The 16,618-nt window shown below is 36.8% G+C and overlaps 1 protein-coding gene across 19 annotated transcripts in view; it reads left to right on the top strand.

The window, feature by feature from the left end:
* HEPACAM2 (HEPACAM family member 2) overlaps positions 1–16,618 on the top strand; it is a 54,598-nt gene that overhangs the window by 25,880 nt on the left and 12,100 nt on the right. For all 19 annotated transcript variants that reach the window (XR_002347043.2, XM_084977023.1, XM_084977020.1 and 16 more), the window contains exon 4: positions 5,991–6,287. Coding sequence is in view for 18 of the 19 variants with exons in the window: in XM_084977023.1 (XP_084833149.1) it covers positions 5,991–6,287 (297 nt within the window). In the remaining variant the exon portion in view is untranslated. The remainder of the gene's footprint in view (positions 1–5,990; positions 6,288–16,618) is intronic.

Below are 16,618 nucleotides of genomic sequence, written 5' to 3'. Positions count from 1 at the left end.
ATGGGTTCATTCCCTGGCCCAGGAACCTCTGCATGCTGCAGCCATGGCCAAAAAGGAAAAAGAAAATGAAAAAAAATCAATTCATCATGGTCTTGTTTGTGCTAAGCAATTATTAGTTGTCATGTAACGTATATAAACACAACCCAAATTCATTAATTTATTGTCTTTCTCACTATCACTATTTTAGCCCTGTTTTGTCGTTTATTTTTGTTTTATTTTGTTTTGGCTTGGGTTCATGGTTCCAAGAATTAAATTAAATATATAATCTGAAGATGTATCATTTATCCTATTGACATGGCATCAGCATGCTTGCAGTCTTTATCATTCCATGCAAACTGGGAATATGTGCCTTGATTGATTGTTCCTGCTTCTCCCTGTTCACGTGGTTACACCCTCCTCTTCCATCACAATATCATCTTACCCCAAAAAGGCTCACCTGCCCCTCCTTTTTCTCACCTTCTCAGGTCTCTAAGAGGTTTGCTGTGCCTCTGCAGCTCCCATGAACATCTGTTCCCTGGAACTCACTGCATTATGTTTTCCTTGAGTCTCTTCCACTCATAATTACCCCAGGCTAAAACAGGAGCTGTGTTATTCATCTGTGTATCTCTAGGGCAATACTTGACAAAGATTCAGAACTTAATAGAGGTTTCCTTTTTTTTTTTATTGAAGTATAGCTAGTTTACAATGTTGTGTTTCTTTCAAGTGTACAACAGAGTGATTCAGATATTTTTTTTTCAGATTCTTTTCCCTTATAGGTTATTACAAAATATTGAGTAGAGTTCCTCGTGCTAATGTAGTAGGTCCTTGTTGATTATCTATGTTCTGTATAGTAGTATGTATATGTTGATCCCAAACTCCTAATTTATCCCTCCCTTCCTTTCACCTTTAGTAATAATAAGTTTATTTTCTATGTCTGTGGGTGTGTTTTTATTTTGTATATAAGCTCAAAAATTTTCTTGAAGTTGACTAAAATGGACCAGATTATCTTTCTTCATATCCCTTTCAGATTCCAGTGTTAATTGAACAATGAAATTGCAGAAAAGCTCAATCACCATTATAAAAGCTTCTTAGTAATAGTGCTTTGGCCCTTCATTGTTTTGCTTTTGTTTTTATCTTTTCTAATCTTTAGCAGTTTTTTCTGATCTTTAGCAAAGTTCCAAAGTAACGTAGTAAATGTTATATTCCAATAATCCCTCATAGAGGGCCACATCGTAATTTAGAATTTCAGCAAGAATTATCTCTACAGTTTTCTTCAGGTGCTGATTCTACGACAATTTCCTTCATGAAAGCAGGGATTATTTTTTATTTTGGCAAAAAAAGTCTAGCAAAATAAAGACTGACCTATATTTATGAGGTTATGATGTCATAATCTTGTACTGACCTTGGTGGAATACAGTGTCAAGCCAGAGATTCAGGCAAATACCTACTTGCAGTTAATGAAATGTATACGCCTTCCAGCTCTGTTGTAAATAATAACCCAGTAACCACTGCATTTTGTGTGCAACATATGGCATTGCTGCAGGGAAGTGCTCTAAGTGATAAAAATTAAAGAAAAAAAGGTCATTCACAGTAAATACCTACCATCTGCTCCCAAGCAGGGTGGCAAGCAGCATCATGATGGAAATTTAGGTACTGTTCCCGCCCAGCCATAAATTGTTAAAGAGAGCAGATGATATGTGATTTTACAAGTCACTTAGTAAACAGCCATTCCTGAGGCAAGGAGTTCATTTCTATTGGGAGTTCTCTGCCAAGGGCAAAAAACTGAACCATAATCCAAAGTCAAAATAGAATTATCCTTCTGCTTTTATCTTCAATGTCAGAGGCCACACTAGTTGAATCACTCCAAGTGTCTTCAATATGATTGCTCATTCCCATGAATAACATACTAGACTTCACTCCAAAGTAAAGGATGGTTAGCCTGAAGTACTAATGAAAAAGGAAGTAACATCGTAGTGTAGTAAGAAGAAAATAGATTATAAATAATATATAGAGTGTAATAGATAGCTAGATAGATAATCAATTGATCTGTGTGTGTGTGTGCACGTGCGTATGTGTGTGTGTGTGAGAGAGAGAGAAAATAATGACAAAGATCATACACTCAAATATGGATATTCTTTCTCTGAGATGAAAACAAATGAGTTTTGGAGTTCCCGTCGTGGCACAGTGGTTAACGAATCCGACTAGGAACCATGAGGTTGCGGGTTTGATCCCTGGCCTTGCTCAGTGGGTTAAGGATCCTGCGTTGCTGTGAGCTGTGTGTAGGTCACAGATGTGGCTCGGATCCTGGGTTGCTGTGGCTGTGGCGTAGGCCGGTGGCTACTGCTCTGATTAGATCCCTAGCCTGGGAACCTCCATATGCCACAGGAAGCAGTCCTAGAAAAGCAAAAAAAGAAAAAAAAATGAGTTATCTTCATGCTTCTCTGGAATTTTAGAATTTTTTGCAATGAACATGTATATCTTATATAATCAGATAAAATATGCTATATTTTAAGAAATAATATCAGAAGCATGGAACTTAAATTCTTGAAGGTGTTAAGTTCTAAGACCTGGAAGAGATGCCTGTGTGGGGACCAGGGGAGCTTGAGGTATTTAAGGCTGACTCCAAAGAACTAGATACAGCATATAATTAAGACAGAAAAGATCATGCCAATCATAAAATCCAGCAGATGGGAAAGTAGCAGAATCAAAGTAAACATGAGTGTAGGGAAGATGAACTAAGACAATAGTATTCCTTTCTTTAGAAACATGTTTTATTTTAAACTAGAGTGATTATTAAATTAGATAATCCATCTTATTCACCAGCCTTGCCTCGAAATTACAGTGAGCTTCCTCTGCAAATCAAACCCACTCTCCACAATAGAAGAATTACTACTTTTGATAATACTCTATTATGTTGCAAGGTCTGAAAACAATTCCAAATGGGGAATTTCCAAAAAAGTTTTGTGTAATGTCAGCACACTTTAAAAGCAGTATTTCTCATTTTCATGCATTAAGTTGTTAAACAGTTTTTCTATTCACCTTCTGTAAACCAAGAAGACAAGTGGGAAGAGAGAAACTTGTTCTGAATGACCACACTTCTCTATCAAGCCTGCCTTGCTCTGCTCTCAAAAATGCTCTCAGATTTTAGCTTTTATGACAGACTCAGGTGTTTTGCTGCTGCAAATCTCTGTTGATTCCTCCCGTTGGTTTCCTACTATGTGAGCTGTAACCATTGCCCACCAGTCTATGGCCTTTGCTTCTCTAATGTTCTATCGATGCTGACAACTTGCAGGGATCCTGCTCCTGCACTCGATCTGAAATAATAATGACAGGAACCATATATGTGAAATCTCAGATCCCCTTAGAATACCTGGAACAATATCATGCACACAGTAGCATCTCAATATTGATTTTGCTTGAGTGAGTGAAAACCACTTTTCATTCTCATTACACAACTTACTATTCAGTTGAATTCAGGGTAAGAGGTTTCCATTTTACAACACACAGTTCTAAAACTAGTTTCCCCCGAGACCATATCACAGCCTGAAATGAGAGAACAGTATGACAGTGTTCTAGTGCAGTCAAAAAAAGGGGCATTCATTTCTCTTCACTTTAATCTTCCATCTCCAGTTCCTGATTACTTCAATTTGAAGGTAATAACTTCTATGTCTGTTTTCTGAAAGTAGGATCATCTCATGTATTCATATTAATGTAAGTCTATAGGTTTCCTTTGGATGCCTCTGTGTATTTAGAAAGCTAATATGTGTAAAGTGTACACTCCCTAGCTAAATACGATGTATTGTTTTGCACCTTTAGTTTCTCTTGTATCTTAGGAAATTTGTTTCCCCAGTTGCAGATTGGTCAGAAAACGTTTGCATAAGAGAGAACCACTCTGGGAATCTGCAAATTTGATCTTGGCTTGCAAGTTTGCAAAATAACTTTAACATGGCATGAATTATGGTGTTTTGAAGGTAGCAAGATTCACACCAGTTATCCAGTCAGTATTTTTATAGTAAAGATGAGGAAAGTGAGACCTTGAAAGTGTAAATGATTTTTGAGGAACACTTGGCTAATCATTGACAAAATCAGGACTTAACCTAGTTATACTACATTATATTATTCCACACAGTGAGAGATGAACTGTCATTACTTTTTTGTAATCAGAATCTTTGAAGATTAGGTTATTTTATACATAGCCTTATCCAGTTGATATATTCCTTGAGAATAGGAACTGTGTCTCACACATTTTTAATCTCCTACACATCAAATATATTATCTTACACTTAGTGAATCTCAAACAAGTATATTTGATTACTTGATTAAGTACAAAATTAATATATAATTAGACAATAATTTTTTATAGAATGAATAATATATAGTTAGAAAACCAACAACTATTTTGATACAGAGAGTTATATCAGAGTTTTCCTGTGGCGCAATGAGTTAAGGATCCAGCATTGTTACTGCAGCAGCTCAGGTCACTGCTATGGTGCAGGTTTGATCCCTGGCCCGGGGAACTTCCACAGGTCAAAGGTGCAGCCAAAAAAAAAAAAGGAAAAAAAGAAAGTTATACCACTTAATAATATTTTTAGAGAGGTAATATGAATAATTAAATACACATATTTTAGAGTTCCAGATATGCTGTTTACTAGCTTTGTGACCTTGGGAAAATTAATTTTTTAAATATATCTTCCTTCATCTTACAATGGAAATAATAATATTTGACTCATGTGGTTGCTTTAAAGATTAAATGTGGTTGTCTGCATAAGTACTGAAAGTGCATTCAGATGGCAGATATCCAACAAACATTGTCTATGATCAGCTGAAAAAGGACCGCAATAGTGCTTATACCTTAAAGCTTTTAATCAGGATAGAAACTGAATGAGAAGAGCTGGTATAGCTGGGGAATATTTTAAAAATCTCTCTTATAATTTATTCTTTGAAGAAATCAATGGGAAATGTGTCTTCATCTGCAGGCAGTCTCGTGCCATAGAAATAGCAAAATGGTACAGGAATATTGCTCTGTGAGGAGAAACACCATGGGGTATCCGTGATTAAGTAGTTTATTGATGATCAGTGAATATTTGTTGATGGTAATGAAGAGGTATTTTTTCCAAATTGAATCTAACCTTAATTTGTGGGGAGAAATTTTTAAATTCTTTCTTAAAATTTCATGAAAATATGGAACACGCCTATATCTATTTACACAACTTTGTGCTCCATGTAAAACTATGCAACTTAAATATTTGCATAAACTATCCTAGCACTTAGAAGAAAAATAAATAATATTCAAGGAACGGTTGTGAAAGAGAACATAGTGGCCATAATCTATTTTCAAAATGCTTTCAAGTACAATTACAGTTTCAGAAAGATGGAATTTGTCTAACAAGATTGCAGATTTGTCAATACACGACTTAAAAGCTTAGCACCACAATTACAATGACAGTGTCTATAAAATTATATCCTAAGTTTCAAGGCTTTCACTATTTCAAAGAAGTTCAATCACATTTCAAGTTATTTTCATTTCCATTAGTATCAGAATAAAACATCTTTAGATCCTTAACATTTAATGGGAATCTAAATGAGGGCCCATTTGCCCAAGTTTAACACAAAGTCTCTCATGAAAAACAAAATACTGCTAAGCTCTCTCAAATTCAAAAACTATATTGTAATTTGTGTGTGTGTGTGTGTGTGTGTGTGTTTGTGTGTGTGTGTGTGTGTGTCTTTTTAGGGCTGCATCCGAGGCATATAGAGGTTCCCAGGCTAGCAGTCAAATTGGAGCTGTAGCCACTGTCCTACACCACAGCCACAGCAATGCCAGATTCTAGCCTCATCTGTGACTTACACCACAGCTCACAGCAACCCTGGATTCTCAACCCATTGAGCAAGGCCAGGGATTGAACCTGCGTCCTCATGGATACTAGTCAGATTTGTTTCCACCGAGCCACGACAGAAACTCCAGTGTATTTTGATTATGTCACCCCTTGATTTCTTTTTTTCAATTAATGCAGATGGACCTTACGGACTTCGAGTTAATTCTGATAAAGGACTAAAAGTTGGAGAAGTGTTTACTGTGGATATTGGAGAAGCCATCTTGTTTGATTGCTCTGCTGATTCTTATCCTCCTAACACGTACTCCTGGATCCAGAAGACTGACAATACTACATATGTCATTAAGCATGGGCCTCACTTAGAAGTTGCATCAGAGAAAATAGCCCAGAAGACAACTGACTATATGTGCTGTGCTTACAACAATGTAACTGGAAGGCGAGATGAAACTCATTTCACAGTCATCATCACATCTGTAGGTAAGTGTAACATAAAAGGCAGAGATCCCAATGAAACAAAAATGCATGCTGGCCTTCCCCTGCCTTACCTTATAGCTATGTGGAAGAGAATATCATTGTGAGATTATTCATCTACTCTAAGAAACACTTTTCTGAGTTAACTAAGCCATGGTTTCTAAAGTTAAAGGAAGAATAATGGAGAGAGTATTCAACTGCTAACTCTAAAGAAAAAGCCAATTCAATAAATTACTTCCAAATGTGCATTCTTGTTTTTCTAATTTTACAAACAGGAATGTAAGAGAAGCAAGCTACTCCTTTAAAAGGTTTATATCTGCTGTTGCATTAGGTCTGATGAATAAATCTCCATGAGTTAGAAATCTGGTTTTCCTACCAGCTGGCTCCCTTCCTCTTCTTTTGCTATTGAAAACTTGAACTCTGTAGAAGTTCTCAACATGGTTCCTAACATCTTGGAAAGTACAAAATTTTGCTAATCTGTGAACTTTGGCATTTTCTAGAAATCATCTGATTTTCAGAAAAGTCATCAGTGCACAAATAGTTAAGAATAATTTCCTAAAATATTTATGTCCACCAAATTACCAGCTTTCTAGCCTTCTCGTCTCTCTCTACAGTGTGATTTCATTCATTCCCATGGCTTCATGTGACACTGGTTACAACCCAAATCTTTATCTTTAAAACTCTAAAATGGTATACCCAGTTACCTTCTAAATGTCTCTACTTTGAACTACCAGAGGCAGCATACAGGTCCAATATATCAAAAATAAACCATCTTCTTTCCATTCTTTCTGCATTCCCTGTTTAAGTGAATGACTCTAGTATCTACCAACCTGAGCTAGAAAGCCAAATGCCATCCCAGATTCTTCCTTGTTGCCCTGTTCAATATGTAGTCAAGTTTGTCCATTCTCCTTCCTTCCAATCTCTCAAGCCCATTCTCTTCTCTCCTTCCTTCTTTCTTTCTTTTCTTCTTCTCCCTTTTCCCCTCCCTTCCCTCTCATCCTCTTTCTCCTCCTCTTCCACCTTTTTCTTTTGCTTCTACTGCTACTACTTCTACTATCAAGTCCTTCTTGGACTCATCTCTGCATACAAAGACAAGCCAGATTCCACTTGGGGGGAAACCTGGGAACGGGTTTGGGCAGGAAGTGGTGCCAGTGATTGGTGGAGGAGCAAGTTTGCAAAAGGTAGCACTCATTAATATCTTCTCCATTAATGTCTTCTCTTCCTCTGTCTCTGTAGCCCTGGTCCCCAGAATAGGGTGCATTACATAGAGTCAGTGCATGTGTTTTTTGTTTTTCAATTTAAAAAAGCAATAATATAATCCTTGTGATTCTTAGGTTAAATTTTTCAGAAAGTAGCCCTTGCACCACATGCATCTAAATCATTTAAGAAGGTCTAATAATGTATTTTCATTAAGACACCTCTGACCTGTCAGATCAGGACCTGGCACCTAGGGTCTTGGATCTGAGTATTAAGCTAGCACAAGTGTAACACCCCTTGTTTAAGGTGTTCTTTTGCTCCATAGCCTTTTGAATTTATTTAAAAACTCTTTGTGTTTGTTTGTTTTTGCTTTTTAGGGCTACACATGCAACATGTGGAAGTTCCCAGGCTAGGGGTCAAATTGGAGCTGCAGCTGCTGGCCTACACCACAGCCACAGCAACATCAGATCCGAGCCGTGTGGGATCTCCTGAATTTATTTAAAAACACTTCAGGAGTCATTGAGAATTATAAGACTATAATAAATCTACATATTGATAAATATATGGTGAGTGAGGTCTTCCCTAGACTCCTTAAAGTTGAGGGTATTCATATTGCAAAATCATCCGAGTACATTGGAATTTACATATTGGCATGGTGGTTTTGTTTTTTTCTCATGTGAAGAAAATACCACACTCTCTAGAAGAGTGCTATCCAGTGGAACTTTCTGCAATGAAAGAAAAGTTTGATATCTGCTCTATCCAGTATGGTAGCCCCTAGCCTCATTTGGCCTTTGATCACTTAAAATATGGTTATGCAGCTGAAGGACTGAAGCTTTTATTTTACTTTATCTCTTTTAATTTTAATATTAATGTAAATAGCCACATATGTCTGGTGGCTACTCTATTGATAATCAGCTCTAGAATTTTTACATGAATTGTGCCTCATGTGGGCAATAGATAAGAATACATTTCTTTTATAGGTCCCCAAAGCATATGTGTTTAGAGTTATATAAATCAGACACTCATTCATTCATTATTTAACACCAATTATGTGCCAAATACTAGGATAGGCATTGGGAATGCCATTTGAAAAAATTATTCCTGCTAACAAGATGCTTCTTACAACCTAGTATGTATGGCAGGCGTACACATATTAGGCTGTATGGTTTGTAAACAGCATCTTTTGCTTTCTATTTTTCTAAATTTTTAATAGGTTTAGCCAGCTTTCTACCTCAGTGGCTAAGTGAAATATAATTTTGAAACATACCATAATTCAGTATATGAAATAATTCTGTAGCAATCTGGATGTCATCTTAGATTTGTTCCTTATGCTCATCGCAAGTGAAAACATGCTATACTATGTAGATGTATACTGCCGTGAAGCCTTTCCCACTACCTAAACTTTCTCCATTAATATTTAGCCAAGGTATTGTTATAACACAGAAACCCCCAATATTTAATTAAGATCTTATTACCAAGGTCCAAAGACAGCTACAGTCTTAATATCAAATAATTGCCTTTTGCAAAATGTAAAAAAAACCTGTTTGACCTGTATGAAGCCCAGGCATTTGTTATTATTGTAAATAAGAAGAGCAGGTGCATATTTTTCAGAGGGATTCAGGGTTATCAACATTTGTGACCTCTTTGTGGTTTTTAGAGCTATTTTCCAACCCCCAAATGTCCACAGAACTTAAACAGAGGCAGATGTCAAAGAAAAGGAGTGGTATTGATGTGTTTTAAGCATTTTGATTTTTTTAGAAGTTTTCAAATGAATGAATATCTGCAATGGAGATTAAGGGTACACAAACCTTCAGCGAAAAAAAGACATCACTTGTAACTATCAATTGAGCACTCATTGACCATCCACCCTGATGAGCAACCTATATTAGTATTGATGGAGAATCTGAAATACTTTAGAGGAATAAGATGCCTGCCTTTGAGATATTTTCAAAACCAAGTCATCTTTGGCATAACCAGAGTCTGGTTGTAAGAAATAGACGAACATCTTTTTTTTTTTAATGAGGCAAAGAATATGGCCAACCAAAAAGTCTCAGCAATAAGAAGTAGGAAGGAAAGGAAAAAGGCGTCAAAGGTAACTCCAAGGTCACGATTATGGAAAGAAAATAACAAGGTCCAGAAATAATCAAAAGTTTTAATAGGGCTTTTCAGTTGGGGAGAGGAAGGCTAGAGAATATGACAATTAGCTCTGTGTAAGCTAGACCAGATGGTGCCTTCCACCTCTGTGAGCTGTGATTCACATCTAATTTGCAATATCAGTTGACCTTTCTGTATCTTAGTGGAGATAGCCTAAAGAAAACAAGGAAAATAGGCAAAGTCACACAGCTAAGTAATAAAATAATATCTGAATTTAAAACCCTTTTTAAAAATAAACTGTCTCTCTTGATGTTCTTGACCAAGAATATCAATAAGCTATCTAAAAGAAATGTCACAAATGTATACAAGATATGTCACATATAGGTACAAGATAGTGTGTATTTTCTTATCAACTTTACTAATTTTATGCTACATACAAACAGATACTTTGGTTTGTCCAGACATGTGTACACTTTCATGTTAGAAACTTAGAATATCTAGTATATAAGTTTCAAGAAGAGAATAGCAATTAAAATAATAAATAAGCTTTCATAGGCGTTCCTTGTGGCACAGGAGGTTAAGGATCCGGCATTGTCACTGCAGTGTCCTAGGTCACTGATGTGCCACGGATTCGATCCCATGCCATGGGCGGAGCCAAAAAAATAAGCATTCATAGTTTGAAAAAAAGAATGATTTTATTACCTTAATTAAACACTTCCTTGAATGCAGGTGACCCTACTTTAAAATTTAACTGAGCCTAAATTACTACTGTGATATGCAATATGTATAAAATGAAAATGTTTATGATCAGAATTCAAACGTCCACATTTTTTTTTGTCTTTTTTTTTTTTTTTTTTCCTATTTCTTTGGGTCACTCCTGCGGCATATGGAGGTTCCCAGGCTAGGGGTCAAATCGGAGCTGTAGCCACCAGCCTACGCCAGAGCCATAGCAACGCGGGATCCAAGCCGCGTCTGCAACCTACACCACAGCTCACGGCAACGCCGGATCCTTAACCCACTGAGCAAGGGCAGGGACCGAACCCGCAACCTCCTGGTTCCTAGTCGGATTCGTTAACCACTGCGCCACGACGGGAACTCCCAAACGTCCACATTTAATGAAAACATTCCAGTGTATAAATTATTAGTGTTCTCAGTGGCCACATGGCAATAGTTTAAGATTTAGTCATAAGTGAAGTATTTTGAATTTGTACATGATCCTGAGAAATCTGTAATTTTATTTTATTTTATTTATTTATTTATTTATTTTTGTCTTTTTGCCTTTCCTAGGGCCGCTCCCGCGGCATATGGAGGTTCCCAGGCTAGGGGTCGAATCGGAGCTGTAGCCACCAGCCTACGCCACAGCCACAGCAACATGGGATCCGAGCCGTGTCTGCAGCCTACACCACAGCTCATGGCAATGCCAGATCCTTTAACCCACTGAGCAAGGGCAGGGACCGAACCCGCAACCTCATGGTTCCTAGTCGGATTCGTTAACCACTGCTCTACGACAGGAACTCCAGAAATCTGTAATTTTAAATATTTATTTCTATTGCACATCTTTTCATAAGGAAGAGAATAGGGAAATGAAGCTACTCCAAGGAAGGATAATGAATTTATTGATTTCTTCTATCTACCTAGAAATTACTCTTGTTAACATCTCCAGGAGATGTATTTTACTTTGGACCACGGGAGACAACACTGAGATAAACTGCAGCCCTGACATCCAGACCCTGAAACCTTAGGTGACATCCCATGACATCTAACACAGAATAACTGTGTCTGTCAGGTGGAACCAGGATAAAGTGTAGAAATAGCATGGCCAACAGTGTAGCACCCTCATTTCCAAGGAACGTGAATCAGTGGCCATACTCAGCTAACAGACCGAACGGGAGAGCTCTCAATACTCCATTCTGATCTAGAAATAGACACACTGACTGGTAGCATATGGCTGTCCTGTTTTAGGTGCAGTCTCTCAAACAGCAGGGCTATGATACCATGGATACCACACCTCTTGCCCATATTTGCAGTTAATATGTTATTTCATTTTATTTGTTTGCCTAGGGAGGGGTCAAATAGCATTTGCACTAGGGCTTTGGTAAGAGAGTCAATCATGTTTAAATAATGGGGAGAATGGCATGCTATGTGCTAAAAGAGTAGAAAACTCTCTGAAAGGAGAAAGAATGGGGCTCCCGCCAATGTTCAGAACTGCACTTGGGATCCCTGTACATTCTTTGTGGCAGTAGGGTCAGAATTTCCCTGTTGTCTTATTTTCAGGTTGGGTCTGGAAATCCACTTGCCTAGAGCTGAGACCACAGCTACTGTGCCCCTTGATTTGATCATAGACATGTTTGGCATTTTTTATCTTGTCAGTTTCAAATACTGGACCTGGGAGTTCCCTTGTGACACAGCAGGTTAAGGATATGGTTTCATCACTGCAGTGGCCTGGATTCGATCCCTGGCCTGGGAACTTCCACATGCCACAAGCCTGGCCAAAAAAATAAAATGAAATACTGGACATAATAAATAGTGTATGTCCTGGGATAGAAAAGCAGTGTTGAGGGTAGAAAGTCAGGATACTCTTGAGGAGAAGGGGACCCAACAGGGAAGATCATTTGTTCTGAGAAGAAAGACTACCCCTATTCTTTATTTTCCAGGGAAAGGACACTTGGCCTTTGTCATTGCCAAGGTTTGGGGCTGACAGGGGCTGGTCACTTGAGGGTGGTTCTCGGGTGAAGCGCTAATAGAGGCCAAGGGGGAGAGAGGGAAGAGGGCAATGAGGAAGCAGTTTGAAGAAATAAGGAAGTAATGGTAAAGGGAATGATTTGAATCCTCTGTAGGACAGAATGTACAAATTCAGTCATTTTAGAAAATGCAAAGTAAAAGGGACAAAAAGTTAAAAATGAAGGATGGGGAGGAGATATGTCTTATCTAGTGTAAGTCATCCAGTCCTTGTATGTTAAACCTACATCAGGCATCAGGATCATGAAAGTGCCTGGCAAAGAGCTGATGTATGCCAGAGTGTAACTTCAGCATTAGAATGAAAAATACTCTGAAAATAATTATTAGAATATTTTCAAGTTTAAGGGGAAAAAACAGCTAGGACTACACTAAAATACATTAGGGGAGTTATTGAATTTTGGTGAAGGCAGTCTGGCTATCAAGAAGTGAGTCAGATCACATCGAATCTGGTGTTAGAAAAGATTAGAGGAAAAACCAAATATATAGAAGTCTATCTGCGAATTATGAAAACCATTCTTTGCCCAAGGTTAACAGCAAAAAATTAGATTTACAATCAGGAAAAGAAACCTATGTTCCAGTCTCAGTTCGAGGACTTACTGACTGTGGGAAATATTTTTGTATCTCTGAGATTATTTATCTGTACCTGCAAATGACACTTTAAATTTCTTTATTATTTTCATTATTACTGATAGGACACATCTATACCAAACAAGTGGGAGACAAATGTACATCTGGTTTTACATACATATAATGCACATACATATAATTATGCATATTTGAAAATTGGCCAGTTTGATTTTAATATTGGATCTAAAATGAAGAAATAGAAAATTCACTTGCTAAAAGTGGCACCCATATCATAAACTGCATCTTAAATCATGCCCCATTTTATTACTTAGTATTTCTTATCCATTTTTCTTCTTTATTACTTTGCATTTGTATCACTGGTAAATCCCAAGAGAGCATTCTGTTTGCCTTTATCTTATTGATAACCGCACCAGAGTATGGTCCTTTTGAATTTACACTTTAGAAGTAAAAATGACTGGCATTTCTTGCACTTCCAAAATTGTACCTCTAGGATGGTAGAGAATGTGAAAATCAGTCATATAAAGAACAACAAAACCATCTGGGGATGTTAAATCTGAACAAGAGAATTCTCAGGGGAGAAGTGAGATATATATAGCAAGCAATTGGGATGACATCATGCAGAGAAAGGATTCGATTTATTTGTTGTACTTCCAGATGGTAGAACCAAATACATTTGGGCTTAATGATTTGAAGGATTTCTATTTCTTGTATAATGGTCAGGCAGGAATGGTAGAAAAAGCATAGAACTGTAGTCATCACTACTAAGTTATATTTGAGTCTTGTACTAGAATCTTAGCTTTCCCATCTTTAATAGGGAAGTTATTATTGCATTGTGGAACAGTGGAGGTAGTAGGTGGTAAAAGTTATTACTTTTAAAAATTGAAGTATAGTTTATTTACAATATTGTGTGAAACCACTTTGCTATCCAAAGAATCTGAAAAATTATGTATGTATATGTGTATCTCGTAACTATTACGAGGTATTGGATATAGTTCCTTGTGCTATATACCGAATCCTTATTGTTCATCTGTTTTATATACAGTAGTATTTATCTGTTAACCTCATACCCCTAATTTATCCTTCCCCACCTCCTTTCCCCTCTGGTAACCATATGTTTGTTTTCTATCTTTGTGAGTCTGTTCCTATTTTATAAATAAGTTCACTTGTATTATTTTTTTAGATTTCATATATAAGTAATATCATATATTTATCTTTCTCTGACTTACTTCACTTAGTATGATAATTTCTGGGCCCATCCATTTTGCTGCAAATGGCATTATTTCATTCTTTTTTATGGCTGAGTAATATTCCATTGTGTATATATGTATATGTGTGTGTGTTCATCTGTTAAAGGACACTTAAATTACTTCCCTGCCTTGGCTATTGTAAGTAGTGCAACAATGAACATTCGGGTGCATGTAACTTTTCAAATTAGAGTTTTCTTCTTTTCCAAATATATGCCCAAGAGTGAGATTGCTAGAGCATATGGTAGCTCTATTTTCAGTTTTTTTTTAAGGGAGCTCCATACTGTTCTCCATAGTGGCTTAAGTTTTGATTATCATTTCATGTCCTGTTGGCCATCTATATGTTTTCTGTGCAGAAATGTCTGTTTAAGTCTTCTGTGCTTTTTTTTTTTTTTTTTTTGATTGGGTTGTTTGTGATTTTGATTTTGAGTTGCATGAACTGTCTATATACTTTGGAAATTAGGTCCTTGTTGGACACATCATTTGCAAATATTTTCTCCCAGTCCGTAGGTTGTTTTTTGTTTATTTATGGCTTCCTTTGCTGTGCAGAAGCTTATAAATTTTATTAGGTCCTATTTGTTATTTTTGTTTTTATTTCTATTGCTTTGGAAGATTAACCTAAGAAAATATTGGTACAATTTATGTCAGAGAATGTTTTACCCATATTCTCTTCTAGGAGTTTTACGGTGTTTTGTCTTACGTTTAAGTCATTAAGCCATTCTGAGTTTATTTTGTGTATTATGGTGTGAGAGTGTGTTCTAATTTCATGGATTTACATGAGGCTGTCCAGCTTTCCCAACACCATTTGCTAAAGAGACTGCCTTTTTCCCATTTTATATTCTTGCCTCCTTCGTCAAAGATTAGTTGATCCATTGATCCGTATGTCTGTTTTTGTGCCAATGCATTTTTTTTTTCAGTTGTTACAGTAGCTTTGTGGTATTGTCTGAAGTCTGGGAAGGTTATGCTTCCATGGTTATTTTTCCTCAGGATGGCTTTGGCAATTCTGGATCGTTTACGGTTCCATATAAATTTTAGGATTACTTGTTCTAATTCTGTGAAAAATGATTTGATAGGGATTGCATTGTATCTGTAGATTGCCTTGGGTAGCATTTAAACAATATTAATTCTTCCAATCCAAGTGTCTGGGATATCTTTCCATTTCTTTGAATCATCATCAGTTTCCATTACCAGTGTTTTATTTTATAGTTCTCATCATATAAGTCTTTTACCTCTTTCCTCAGGTTTATTCCTGAGTATTTTTTTGGTTACATTTTTAAAAGGGATTTTTTTTTTTAGTTTTCCCTTTCTGATATTTCATTGTTAGTGTAAAGAAGTGCAACATATGGGAGTTCCCTTCGTGGCGCAGCAGTTAACGAATCCAGCTAGGAACCATGAGGTTGTGGGTTCGATCCCTGGCCTTGCTCAGTGGGTTTATGATCCGGCCTTGCCATGAGCTATGGTGTAGGTTGCAGACACGGCTCGGATCCTGCATTGCTGTGGCTCTGGCGTAGGCTGGCAGCTACAGCTCCGATTTGACCCCTAGCCTGGGAACCTCCATATGCCACGGGAGTGGCCCAAGAAATAGCAAAAAGACAAAAAAAAAAAAAAAGAAAAAGAAATGCAACATATATCGTATGTTAATCTTGTATTCTGCTACCTTCTGATTTATTTATCAGTTCTAGTAATTTTGGTGTGGAGTCTTTAGGGTTTTCTAGATATAATATCATTCATCTGCAAATAATGGCAGTTTGACCTCTTTCCTTCCAATTTAGATAACTTTTATTTCTTTTTATTGCCTTTTTAAATTTTTTGCCAACATTCAATAATTACATTTTATTTTATTTTTATTAAAGTAAAATTGATTTACAGTGGTGTGTCAATTTCTGCTGTACTGCATAGTGACCCAGTCATATATATATATATATATATATATATATATATATATATATGTTCTTTTTCCCATACAGTCTTACATCATGTTCTGTCCCAGGAGATTGGATATAGTTCCCTATGCTGTATAATAGGACCTCATTGCTTATCCATTTTACATGTAATAGTTTGCATCTACCACCCACTCTGTCCTTCCCACTTCCTCCCCCTCCCCTTTGGCAACTACAAGTCAGTTCTCTACATCTTTTTTTTTTTTAATTGAAGTATGGTTGATTTACAATGTTCTGTTGATTTCTTCAATACAGCAAAGTGACTTGGTCATGTGTATGTGTGTGTTTATATATATATATACTTTTTCTCATATTATCTTCCACATATTCTGTCACAAGTGATTGGCTATAGTTCCCTATGCTATACAGCAGGATCTCTTTGCCTATTCATTTGCTCTCTTAGGTATGTGAGTCTCTTTCTGTTTTGTAGATAGGTTCATTTGTGCCATATTTTAGATTCCACATATAAGTGATATGTGGCATTTGTCTTTCTCTTTCTGACTAACTTCATTTGGTATGAGACTCTGTAGCTGCA

Source organism: Sus scrofa, chromosome 9 (assembly GCF_054392235.1).
Source record: "Sus scrofa isolate SSC_HxYL_T2T_F1_AM1 chromosome 9, Sscrofa_HxYL_maternal_Yorkshire_Landrace_v2.0, whole genome shotgun sequence".
NCBI lineage: Eukaryota > Metazoa > Chordata > Mammalia > Artiodactyla > Suidae > Sus > Sus scrofa.
The sequence above is the reverse complement of the archived record's forward strand: the minus strand, read 5'-3'. Positions and strand labels throughout refer to the sequence as shown.